The sequence below is a fragment of the Sceloporus occidentalis genome, unplaced genomic scaffold, assembly GCF_023333645.1.
Source record: "Sceloporus occidentalis isolate IW3139 unplaced genomic scaffold, rSceOcc1.0.p SCAF_7, whole genome shotgun sequence".
Classification (NCBI taxonomy): domain Eukaryota; kingdom Metazoa; phylum Chordata; class Lepidosauria; order Squamata; family Phrynosomatidae; genus Sceloporus; species Sceloporus occidentalis.
In genome coordinates, this window is record NW_028316987.1 from 42994155 (window position 1) to 43007155 (window position 13001).

At 40.1% G+C, this 13001-nt stretch overlaps 1 protein-coding gene across 5 annotated transcripts in view; it reads left to right on the forward strand.

Annotated features, from left to right (window-relative positions):
* The window catches only part of ULK4 (unc-51 like kinase 4), a 206120-nt gene that overhangs the window by 192556 nt on the left and 563 nt on the right, over positions 1–13001 (forward strand). For all 5 annotated transcript variants that reach the window (XM_089532754.1, XM_089532752.1, XM_089532756.1 and 2 more), the window contains one exon: positions 8362–8450. In XM_089532754.1, coding sequence (XP_089388880.1) covers positions 8362–8450 — 89 coding nt within the window. The remainder of the gene's footprint in view (positions 1–8361; positions 8451–13001) is intronic.

Consider the following 13001-nt stretch of genomic DNA (forward strand, 5'->3'; position numbering starts at 1 on the left):
AGGCAGATGTGGACTGCTTTATCCCTGATCCATTTTTCCCCTTCAAGTCATTAATTCCCCTTTAAGTCATTAGAGTATGGGAAGAAAAGCTTAATACAGTAGAGACCAGTGTAGACTGCCATGAATTTAGAAGTTTTTTCTTCCATAGAATTAGTGCATTTACAATACCAACAACAACAAGTTTAATGATTAGTCAGCTGACCATATCAATGGAATACTAAATATTTTGTATTTTGTAATTGTATTTAGTATTCCATTGATATGGTCATCTGACTAATCATTAAACTTGTTGTTGTTGTTGATTACAATATCATTTTTTATGTTAGAGTTGGGGCTATTGGTGTATACAGACTTCTCTCTCATCCTCTGCCTTTCCAATGTATGCCATTTAAAAATGACAACACCATTCTGATCTAGCCAAAATTATGATTCCCAATCAGATTTAGTTTAGTTCCAACTAAACCAAGGGGTTCTCTTGGTTTCAGAGACACAGAATGACCAATGAGAAGCTTTTGCTGGCTCAGACCAGAGCTGGTCTGAGACCTGAGTTTGAAATATAAGATCAGCTTTATATATCAATGAGGAAATTGTTCTCTGAATTCTCCTCTGTCTCTTTTTTCTTAAGAGTCATTCACTGTGTAATCTGAGATTATTTTCAGGAGATGTACAAGATGTGTAACCTGGTTCATATTTTCTATCTGGATCCACCATAATGATGCTGATATGTAGAGAAAATAATATGAAATAGTTTGCCATGCTATTCATGTATATTTAAAATTAGCACCTCTTTAACCCTTAATTAAGTAAGCAATGTTAATTCTCTTCTAGTTTTCCTCTATTGCAGGGGTAGGCAACCTTTTTGAGCCGGGGGCCGGGTTGTTGTCCCTCAGACAACTGGGGGGCCGAAGCCAAAAAATAAATAATTAAATAATTTTTAAAAAATTTAAATAACTAAATAAACTGGGACAGATGTAAGACAACATTATCAAATGGTGGACACTTTTTTAAAAAAAGTGGAGGACACGCAAAAAAATTGCTGATTTTTTAAAAAATGTTAATATAAATGCATGTTTCTGAGGCGTCTATAGACAATTGCCTCCCTTGCGCATGTGCGCGAGAGGCCAAAGGCCCCGGCGGCAATCGGCGGCAGGACCGGGCTAGGGCCAGTCCCAAGGCCTTGCCGGGCCACATCCGGCCCGCGGGCCGCAGGTTGCCTACCCCTGCTCTATTGGTTTTTTTTTACTTAATTCTCATTTTCAAATAATATTGTTTTCTTACTCCATGAATAAAGAGTAGATGGCATCTCAAGATAACTTAAGTTGTTGCTCTTACTATTGTGAAGATAGAAAGAGAGGAGGCAACAGTTTCATTTTATTATAATTGCACAAAGATCTCCATATAGCTTGATTTTTACTGGCCTTGACTACATGTGACGCATAAGTCTCTGGAACTCAAAACCACAGTCAAGATACTGCAATTCTGAGAAAGTGAAAAGATTTCCACTGAAGTGAGGTAACCGCAAGATATAGTTAGCCATTAACAACATTACATTATAATCTACTTTGGGCATAGTTTTCCACTGCATTTATTTCTGAGACTGATTTGTTGAATCAGTGAGAAAATGGTCTTCCCTTCTTTTTGCCTAAACATCTTTCGAAGCTCTCTCTCTATATATATATATATATATCCATTGTGGATGATAGCAGTGCTCTCAGCTGTCCTCCATTGGACCTAGGTTTCTAGAAAATCTCAGTTTCATTCATATACTGCATGCTGCCTTGCTTGAGATCCAGGGTATCAGCAATGACTAGTTGAATAAGAGACTGCATTAATCTAGTGACCTTCCTGGGCTAATACCCTACTTCAAAAGCATTATAGTTTATGTCTCGCTTCAGCAGTTTCCCCAGCCTAATAGTAGTTGCTCTTAATTGTGTTAGGAGATAGGGAGGCAATCTGAAGAACTGTTTCCGTGCATTCATTCGGCACTCTCATATCAATACATTTGCATTCTCTGAAGCAGCTTTTGTTGATGTGATACAGAGAAATAGCCTTGATGTGGGAGAGAAGGTATTGTGTGTATCTGTCTTTATTATTAACCAATTTATCATAGGCCATGATATGGCTGAGCTCAGGAATAGCGTACAAAACAGGGTCTGTTTTGTCTTTTCCAGTACTGGGCTTTAACTGCTAAAGTATGGTCTTCAGGCTAGTTCAGTCTTGTAATTTTTTTGTAACAAATTGTTATTTTGTAAGGTTACTGGGCATCCAGATAAGGGCCCAGTACAGATTAGAAGAAAGGGGCGGCCAGGGTCCATCTCTTTCTTCTCCGGATTGTTGTCGCGGCAACCGCACAGCCGCAGCAACAACCCACTGCAAAAATGAACTGCAAAATGGAGCTCCTTCCCATGATGCTGCCAAGGCACCATTAGTGCCCTGGATCGCCGCAGTGACGTGTCCTGTGCGCCGTGCTGTTTGGAAGCGTCGCACAAGACACGTCATGGACATGCGTGCCATATGGATGGCTATGCGCCAAGATGACGCCGCCCATACGTATAAGGGTTCTGGAGTATGTGGTTATTGCACCCTCCCAAACCCTAAAATTGCCGCCGGCATGCCACAGAACACCCATTTGTACCAGGCCTAGATTTAACTAATTGATCCATAGCCATTATGCTGGTAAAGCTAGCTGATGAAGGAACAGGAGCTTCCAAAAAGTTAAAACTGCCCACCTCCAACCCCCTGCCATGCATTCACCCAGATACTGCCAAGCCTAGTTTTCACATTACCCACTATACCACACTGACTCTTGCGTGTTTGCACACACATGTACACACATATACCTTTTACTTATGTATATTTCGTAATGAAAGGTAGAAATTAGGCGTACACATACACACTGGAATCCACTGATATATCACTTTCACTGGTTTTCTTTATTTTTTAGTATTGTATACATTCAACATGGAGAATTGCGAGGCCAAAGAGCCATCACATACATATTGAAAGTGTTGCTTTCAAGCAGGTATGCCTTGCCAAGTTTTAAGTGTAAATGACTTTGAACTCTTAAAAAGAGATGTCATCTTGTAAAGAAAAAAGGAAAAATAAGTTCAGGTGTTTGAAATGTAAGCTCTCCTCTTCTGTCTTTTACTCTTTTTTCCTTGCTGAGGATATCTGCTTGTTCTAACGTGTATTTGTCGAGATCTGAAAGGTTACAAATCTTTATAATCTGTCTGAGTATACAGGTCTATAATGATGCGTGCCAAAGAACACCTGGAATGCTCCAGCTTTTATCATACTCAGTTTGAGTTTAAATGGCAAATCATCATTACCCAGGCCTGTTTGTACAAGTCAGCAGTTGACAATATCAGCTGAACTTGCTTAACTTGCTTTGCTCTTGCCACACACAAGCTGCATTTGTATTTTTGCCTCTCTGTTCAAAATGTTATGTGCAGTTTTTCTAAAAGATGGGGTTGACCTTTGCACTTGGGGTTCAAGCCTGCGTATAAGCTGTAAGCTCTGAGACTGAGCTCTGGTATTAAGTGGTGACACTATTGACGGACCTGATCCTGATGCACCCAGGGTAATCCATACACTCCAGGGAGACTGATCTCATATTCAGTTTCTCCTTGCCCTGGTGGTTTCACGTTTTTCCATCCTTCACCATCATTTCTTTCTTCCACATATGTGCTCTCTTATTTGGGATGTCCATGTGCTCTCTCTGCTTTGTTGTTGTTGTTGTTGTTAACCAAACTCAAGTCAATCTTGACTCATGGCGATCCTGTGGCTGAGACATCTCCAAGACTCCCTATTCTCCACTATTCTTCTAAGTTCTTGCAGATTCATACCTATTACCTCCTTAATTGAGTCCATCCATCTAGTGTGTGGTCTTCCTCTCTTTCTACTTTCCTCTACCTTTACTAACATTATTGTCTTTTCTAATGATTCATGCCTTCTCATGATGTAGCCAAAGTATGACAGCCTCAGTTTAGTCATCTTTGCCTTGAGGGAAATTTCAGGCTTGATCTCTGCGTTCTTCCCCTCCTTTAATGAGTAGTCATTCTTTTTCCATTCCCTAAGCCGCCGCCATCCCATGCTCTCTCCCTGTTGTTCTCCCAACCTAAGTCAAGCATACTGCAGAGGAAGTTGGAGCCGCATCTTGATTTCCCCCAACTGCCTCGGGTAAATGAAGGTTTTAGGCATGACTCCAGGGCGCCTGGTCATTTCTCGGTGTTAAAGACAAGGGAAGGGAGGAAAAAAGCTATCTCATGATCCTGGGGAGTGGAGTCTTGGGGTGATAGAAACAAAAGGGAAAAGATGGGAGAAAATTTGTGCTGGGCGGAGGGCAGGTTCTTTGTCTGAACGTTTGTTTTTTAAGATGAGGTGGCTGAATTTGGAAGGCCTTCAGGATGTGGGCCTTGGACTTTCTCTGGTGGTCCAACCCTTTAAGCATCCCTGCTGATATTAAACAGCCACTCTGGAGCTGATAGCTAAATGTATGCGAGGGGCAGCTTGTGATAGTATTGGCACTTCGGTTCTACTCTTGAGAGGCACTTCTCTATGATTACTTTGTTTATTCCAGAGCTGGGCTCCGACTTTTGAAACAGAGGTAAAGAGGGCTGAACCTTATCTTAAACTGGCATTTGTTTCATTTACAGAAGTAACAAAGATGGCATTAATTTCATTCTGTTGACTTTCCTTACTCTTTTGAGTGTATGTGGCCCCTTATTGCTGAGTGTATGCACAGTGGGAAATGAAAAAGCTTTTGTAAGAGAATAGTTGTTCCCTTGCTTTAGGGGGTAACGCTTGCACTATAAGGCACTGGGTTCCATATTCTTTTACATGGATGTGATGTCCCCATGAGCACTGAGGATTCTATTATAAAATATGTTGGCAAGCATTTGATTCCTGCTAAGCACTAATGTCCCTGATCAGAATAAAATACCAAGTGGGAAGCACAGGGCAGCACTCCACAAACATGCACGTGTTACTGTCTAAAATGCTTTGCCTTAGAAGGTTGCACAATGAATAAAGTTGCACAGACACAATGAAGAACATCGTTGCAAGTTTGCCGCCAATGCAAATTTGAGTGGGAAGGAGATTTGAGTGGAGATTATACTCAGGTTGATGTGCTGAGTAAAATAGGTTATAAGTGGAATTGTACAACACAGGAGATGTATGGAATTTTTTTTGGAATAATTTTGAAATTTGGAAACCGAAGAAGTGTCATCAGTTGTCAAGGAAGGACCAATTCACATTTTCAGGTCTTCCATAATTATGGACAAATTTATGAAAGTAATCTCTTTTTGTAACCAATATTTTAATTGAGTTTCCCACAAATGTCACAAAAACAAGCACATGGAAGCCCCAATACTACCCTCATTTGTACTATATACATGACTTCCTACATTCCTTTACCTAAGACATATAAATTAATGAAAGGAATCAAAGGAATGCATAAAACAATGCAAGCATCTGACTTCAGTTTTGAATATAGATGCTATCTGTGCATCTCATCTCATTTCAAATGACATTGTTATTGATTGCTCTAAGTGCAGGTAAAATTGGAAAGCAAATGCATGGATGCCAAGTAAAACTGTAAGTTCTTAGCCATCACACCACCGTCATCAAAATCTCCTGCTTTGCCTTCAGTCTCCTGTTGTAGCTTACAAAGAGTGCAGTTTTCCTAACCAGAAACCAAACTTGCAACATAATTGAAGTTGCAGTGAGGCAAGACAAAATCATCCCCTTCACAAGGATAAAAATAATCCACTCTTCAGGTTAATTGATTTTGAAGGTCCTTGTAAATTGAAAACTGCAAGTTATGACTAATTGCATGGAGTGGGAAGCCTAATTCAGTAGTGTGGAAATAGAAACCATAGAAGTGAAGCAAAGACCCTGATCTTCCCTTTTAACCTGGAATATATGCTAATGTTTATTAATAATCTTGTTCTAAGAATCAAATCAGACAAAAATTGGCAGATAAATAGACTTTCTAACTCCACACAAATTATTAGAACAGTAATAAAATACTGTTCATGGATTTATTGAGTAGGGGGAGCAGTTCTTACTAAATGCATTAAGTGTTCTTACTAAAAGTTCCCTCTGCACATTTCTGCTGTATTTGAACAACTGACTGGGATATTTACATGCCAGTGATGTTCCGTGTGACTCATTCTTGTTTAATTGTATTAAACAGAGGAAAGCTGTAATACGTTTTATTAGCTTCATAAAGAAAAGTCATTTTCCAGTTCTTACTAAATTGCACTGAATGGACACTACACTGAGATTTAATTACAATGTTTTAATTAAGTGAACAGCTACTGTGATTGTAAAGAATTCAGCATGCGCTTATAACTCATTACAGTAAATTGGTGTAAGCAGAATAGACTTCCTTTTCAGATGACCTGATGAAATGTTGTTTAAAAAGTGTGTGGAATGTGAGGAAATATATTTGAATAAGACACTTGCCAGGACACACATTCATCTAAGTTTCATCTGAAAAATCAGTTGTTTGTATCCATAGGGCACTCTGAACAGCCCCAGTCACACCTGATAACAGTAGGTGAGCCAAGTTGGGCCTGATCATTGAATATCAAGGATCTTAAGGTAGGACTAGGAAAAATCCTACCTGATGAGCTCTGGAGAGCTGTTGCCAATAAGATTTGATAACAAAAGTTTGATGGTTCAGTGGTCTGACTTAGTATAAGACAGCTTCCTATGTTCCTGTATAGGGGAACTGTAGTGAACGTGTCATTTGTACACATCAAAATGTACTGTAAAGAGAGAATTTGTGTATCATAAACTCATAGATGTACGCTGAGACATTGCTTGAAAGGATACCTATGTCCAGATAGGATCTATCCCCAGAGACCCATAGAATTCAAGGTTTCTTTGTATTAACATCGCATTCCTAGCTCGGCCAATTCACTGTTGCAGTTTTAGACAGCTTCTTTCTACCATGCACAGCTTTTTTATCATTGCACTAATTGCAGTGAAGGATACTAGGTGATATCTCTGGTTAGAAGATTATATTTCTCAAGACCATAATGAAACCACATCATTGTAACATGTAATGCAGACTCAGGATGCTTAGGATTTACAAGGGCAGCAGTCACCAATTCCAGTTCACCAGGAAGTGGTTTCTGGGCATCACTTGTTTATTTTAATGGTGTGGGAAGCTAATCATGCTGCTGTGTTTCTGACAGATAATGCATTGTGCGAGTCCAGTATTTTGTGAGACATTTTCTATAACAGCAGTGATTTTGAGCGCTTTTAAAATGTTTCTACAAAGAAGCATAAGAATTAATTGTCCGGGCATGTTTGTATGGTGCTGTTTATCCTATCATCAAAGGGGAGGTGGGAAACCATGGCTGGATTTCTGTTCAATATTTCTGAGATCATAAGCTGGACTCCAACTTTTCGATTCACATTTACATTTGAATAAATGTGGCTTATCTCTTAAGCCAGGCAGCATACTAACTGAAGGGTTTCTGAAGCACTGCAAATCCAGGTGCTAAGAAATGACATCTGCAGTGCTTGCCTGGTTGTGAGGTGCGTTAAGATATAAGCAGCTGTGGCAGGACCCCAAGGGGTCTCCCATTGCTTGTCTCAACATAGCCTATGACCTGGAGGGCTCTGCAGTTGTCATTTCCCAGTTCACCCATTGGCAGCACTTAAGATACCCTTTCGATGGGGCACTGGTTGGCTTAAGAGGTAGGTTTTGTCAAGTAGCAGTGGCAGAACTAGCTATGATCATGGAATTCTATCATCATAGCTGTGTCTGTTGATGCAGGATCTTAAAACTGAATCCGCCTTTGGGATTTTTGTTGGCCAGTTAAGATGAACTAAAATAAAATCCATGTTGTCAAAGCCGGTGGCCTCTGAACCATCAAATAAATACTGAGATAAAGAACACAAATGAACAATTCAATAAGCAAAGCAGTTTTTGTGCATCAGATCCAACTTTCCTGTGTAAAACCATTTATACTGACAGTTCATCTTGTAACTGGTACAACTCTCTATATTGTGTACCATGGGATAAGATATATATATATTCTGAAACTCAGCTTCTGCAAAGGATTTAATTTGCAGAAACAATTCCAGATGCTTTTCAAAAGCATATGGGAAGCCTAGAGTTGAGAGTGGAGGGACATAGTGCCCCTCCAAATGTCATTTCTGGCAACAGTGCAGCTGAAGCAGAAAATCCAAAATGAGAAATTCATGTATTTTAAGACTGTAGCAAAGCAATATCCCAATGCACAGGTGATCAGATTGGAGTTCTAATTAACTGTTGTTTCTTCTCCAAACCTGACAAGAAAGAATGTCTTTCTAAACCTTTGATAACTCTCTTTGTCATTATAGATAACTTCAAATGAGAAGCACTCCCAAAGCCTGAAGAACGATGGAGAAATTCTTGTTCGTACACTAGAAAGATTGGCCCAAACTGCCAAGTGAGTTCCCTTTGGCTTTCTGGAATTTCCATACTTTGTGCCCCCCCCCCCCCCCAATCCCTCTGTATTGATTTCATGCACTAGAAGCTTCTTGTATTGACAATCCACCTCGCCCTACATCAAAACTCTGTTCATTCAAGCTTTGCAGCTTCTCTGTCAGACTTGCCTACTCTCATTTCAATCCCCTGTGTGGCAGGTCAGAGCTTTCTTTATGCACGTATGCACACACATACACGCACACCCACACACCACTTTCCATTTCTTTCCTATCCAACATCTCACCTCATGTCCAGAAAGTAGTCTATTGTTCCTGCGTGTTGGCAGAAAATAGTCTCTGTCTTCCCAGACAGTGGTGGTGGTGTAGGATATGCATTTAAAGATGTGCTGTGTGTGTTTCATGAAAAACCTGCTTGACCATGAAACCTGCGGGCTGACCTTGGGCAAATCACATGCTCTCAGCCTCAGGGCAAGACAATGGCAAACCTCTTCTGAATAAATCTTGCCAAGAAAACCCCACGATAGGTTTGCATTTAAGGAGTCGCCAACTGGATGTTACTTGAAAGCACACAAACCTTTGAAGCTGTGGGACATTCATAAACCTTCCCAAAAGCCTATGTATTATCATTTACTTGAATGAAAGATTAAAGGGCATGCTTATCAAATTTGCAATGCCTTTAGTAGTAGCTAATAACTCAGAGGAGAGAATCAAAATTCAAAAAGACATGAATAGATTAGAAAGCTGGGCCAAAACTAACAATATGACTCAGGTAGAAAAAATAAAATGCATAGATATAGGATGGGAGACACCTGGCTTAACAAGACCACATGTGAAAGGGATCTAGAAGTCCTAGTAGACCACAAGTTGAACATGAGTCAACAGTGTGGTGCAGCAGCTAAAAAAGCCAATGTGATTCTAGGCTGCATCAATAGAAGTATAGGGTCTAGGTCAAGGGAAATAATAGTGCCACTCTATTCTCCTTTGGTCTGGCCTCACCTGGAATACTGTGTCCAGTGCTGGGCACCACAGTTCAGAAAGGATGTTGACAAGCTGGAGGGTGTCCAGAGGAGTGTGAAGGGCCTATAAACCATGTCTTAGGGAGCTGGGTATGTTTAGCCTGGAGAAGAGGTTAAGAGGTGATACAATAATCCTATTCGAATATTTGAAGTTGTGTCATATTGAGGATGGAACGATCTTGTTTTCTGCTGCTAAAGAACAATGGATTTGAACTACAGGAAGACAGATTCCACCTAAACATTAGGAAGAACGTCCTGACAGTAAGAGCTGTTCGACAGTGGAACACACTCCCTTGGAGAATGGTGGAGTTTCCTCCTTTGGAAGTCTTTAAATAGAGGCTGGATGGCCATTTGTGGAGGGTACTTTGATTGTGAGCTCCTGCATGGCAGGGGGTTGGACTGGATGGCCCTTGTGCTCTCTTCCAACTCTGATTCAATGACATCAGTTTTGCCTACAGCAGTGCAAGCAGTGGCTTATGCCATCATAGCTAAAGCATACCACCTTCTGGTGAGGCCACCACCATTACCTACAAACTGCCAGCTGTGGGGGTTGCTGAATCACTGGTTCAAGTCTTTGTACTGGAGTACCCAGCCATCAGCATGCTTTTTCACCAGAGTAGCAAGAGATGTTAATGCAGCATGAGGTATAGCAGCTGCTGCATCTTCCCTGGAGCCAGGAATCAAATCTGAGCATTTGGCTGGGGGAGCTAAGCGTGCTCTTCTGCAAGGTCAAGTCTGATAACATGGAAGTCATTGCCATAAGACTAAGCTGTGAGATACTGCATATTCTAGAAGAAATGTGTCCGTCTTCCCAGCATATTAGGAAATTACCATAAGGTCATTATCAGTCTAGTTTTTCTTACTGTTCAAGTTAAGTTGGTGGTATGCTTTTTCTTTCTTAACGCCCCCTTTGATTTGCAAATGGAAATGGCTCATGTGTCTGAAAAATCAGATCGGACTGTATTCTCTTTTTAATCCAGCTTTGAATATGTGCTGAAATTTTAGCTCAGCCATGGATTCCATAGCAGGTCTTTGGGCTTGTCACATTTTCTCAGCCAGCTTCTCTTCTGAAAAATAAGAATCTAGATATAAGTACCAACTGGTTTCAACCAGATGAAGACTGAGATAAAAAAAATTATGACAGTTTCAGTATGAACACAATATTAATTTTTAAAAACAAAAAACCAGGCTATTGTTCTTTAAAAACAATTATTTCTGCTGCAGATAGAAATAGCAACAAAATAGACTGTTTGGAGGAATGCTTTTCCTGCTATGATGCTTGGCTAAGTCTTAATAATTTTCTTCATGTATCTTTTTTCTTTCAACCTTTTTAAAATAGAATTTCCTATCAGTTATAATGGACTTTTAACTCAAGGTCTTGTGCATAACAGGAGAGGGATCTATTTTCCTTATACCCACTCTGCGTGTGCTCACATTGCTGAAAAATGTACACTTTCTATTAGTATCTCCTGTGTTGCTTTCTCCACAATCGCTTGGATCTCTCTCCTTCTTCTCTTCTCTTTCTTACTCCATCCAGAGTGCATTGCTGAAGGCATTATTCCATAGTCCTTTATGCCTTCCTACCACAATACCAATGGCTGGGTTGGAAAAGTTTCTGTAGTAGTGATAATGCCATCATGGCTTTCACATATCACCTTCTTCACATGTACTTTATTACCTTATCCCACTCCAGTCTATGATGGTGTTTATCACACAAGGTTTTAAAATCACTACTAAAGCTACAGAATAGTACCTTTAGCAATAATTGCTGCTTTACTATCAGGCATTGTTAGCATCCCTTTTCATTGATGGGGAAAACTCGTCAATAAGCTCCCAATCGCACTGTAGTCCTATTAGTTTTCAGGTGCAAAACATTGCTGCCGTGGCAATTCCAATATTGGCAGTTGCATGGTGTTAAGCGTCTCTTTCTCTAACCCTTTCCCCTATACTATTCCCAAGCAGGCTGATTTCCTTTAAAAAATAAAAAACTATTTCTTTTATAACTATAAACTTTATAAACTATTTTCTTTAAATTGTATTAGTAGAACTCCAGAACTTCGTTAAGAATAAAATTAAAATTAAATAGAAACCTCAAACACATGCTGGGTAGGGCATAGGACAGGCAGGCCGAGTTAAGGGGAAGTGTGGGAAAGAGTGTGAGGGACTGTCAGTGACAGCCATGCTATTGTGGAGATGTGATAATGGCAGATCCCAAACTGGTATGTTTCCTTTTTCTTTAACTGAAACAATTGCAGTTAGAACAGGGTCCGTGCGGTAATGTCCTACGTCTGGAAGCAGGCTCCTGTCCAACCATTCCCCACTGTGATGCTTCCCCACTGAACAAGCTGGATCTGTCTTTGGATGGAGATGCAGCTACATCTCCTCATGAAAGACTGTTATGCTCCCTCATGTTTAATAATCCTAATCCCTAAAGTGGCAAAGTAGTCAAGAATTCCTATGAGCATTATTTTATCCATAATAGTCATGAATTAAGCCCGTCTAAAGAAAAGCTTCTTGCTTTTCATTCTGAGAACACACTACACATACTGTATTTAGGTATACCTTATCAAATCTTTTAAGAGTATAAAAATTCTACAATCCCCCCCTCGCCCCACACACACATACAGTGGTCTTCTGCACTCTAGAGATCTCAGTTAAAATAGCCTGTTGCCCAATCTGATCTTTATCAACATCTGTTGAAAAAGCTTGCTTTTCAGTATTTTGCAGCGGTTCCCAACTTGTGCTCCAAGGAGCCCTTAGGGCTCTGCTTGCACTTCCCAGGTTCTCTGCAGCCACATCAGGAAAATGAAAGAAATAAAAATGGAATGAAATTAAAGAATATATTTCTATTATACTCCAAAACACCATTAACTTGTAAGACATAAGGTAGGCCTCTTAGGGGCTCCACCATAGAAATAAAGGGTTCGCGACTCAAAAAGGTTGGGAACCCGTTTTAAAGTACATAAATATAATTTGAATTCTTCTTGTTCTCTGTGTCTGAGCCTATAAAAAGAGTCAAGACCCTGTGACATGTAACTTTTTTTTGAAAAAAGCTCACTAAGGACAATGGATGAAATCCAGACTTTTTGGCAAGTGATTTTCTGCAGGGGAATCTGTTCCTTGAGTTTCTTGCTCTCTGTCAATGTTGAGCACATTAAGCAGGCTGCAGAGGAAAGAACTCTTCCCTGTTTTGTCAAAATGCTGGTTGACTGTAACCCAATGCCCTCAGCTATTTTGTTTACTATCTTTGAAATGAAGTTTGTAGGTTTTCACTGCACTGTTACATAGCCACCTGCAGTTTCCTAGATTACGTGATCAAGCATGGTTTTTCCAAAGGCACTGCAGTTTTCAAAATCAACTGGAGTTTGAATTAAACCACACATCTAGCATGTTGCTGCAGATGGCAAACTTATGCTCTATTTCTTTAGCCTTATCTATTCCTCAGCAGCCTAGTGAAATTATATAGACATGTAGTTGCACTGCTGTACAACTTGAAACCATTTTTTGAGTGAAATTCAGCAAAATGTGCTTCATAAC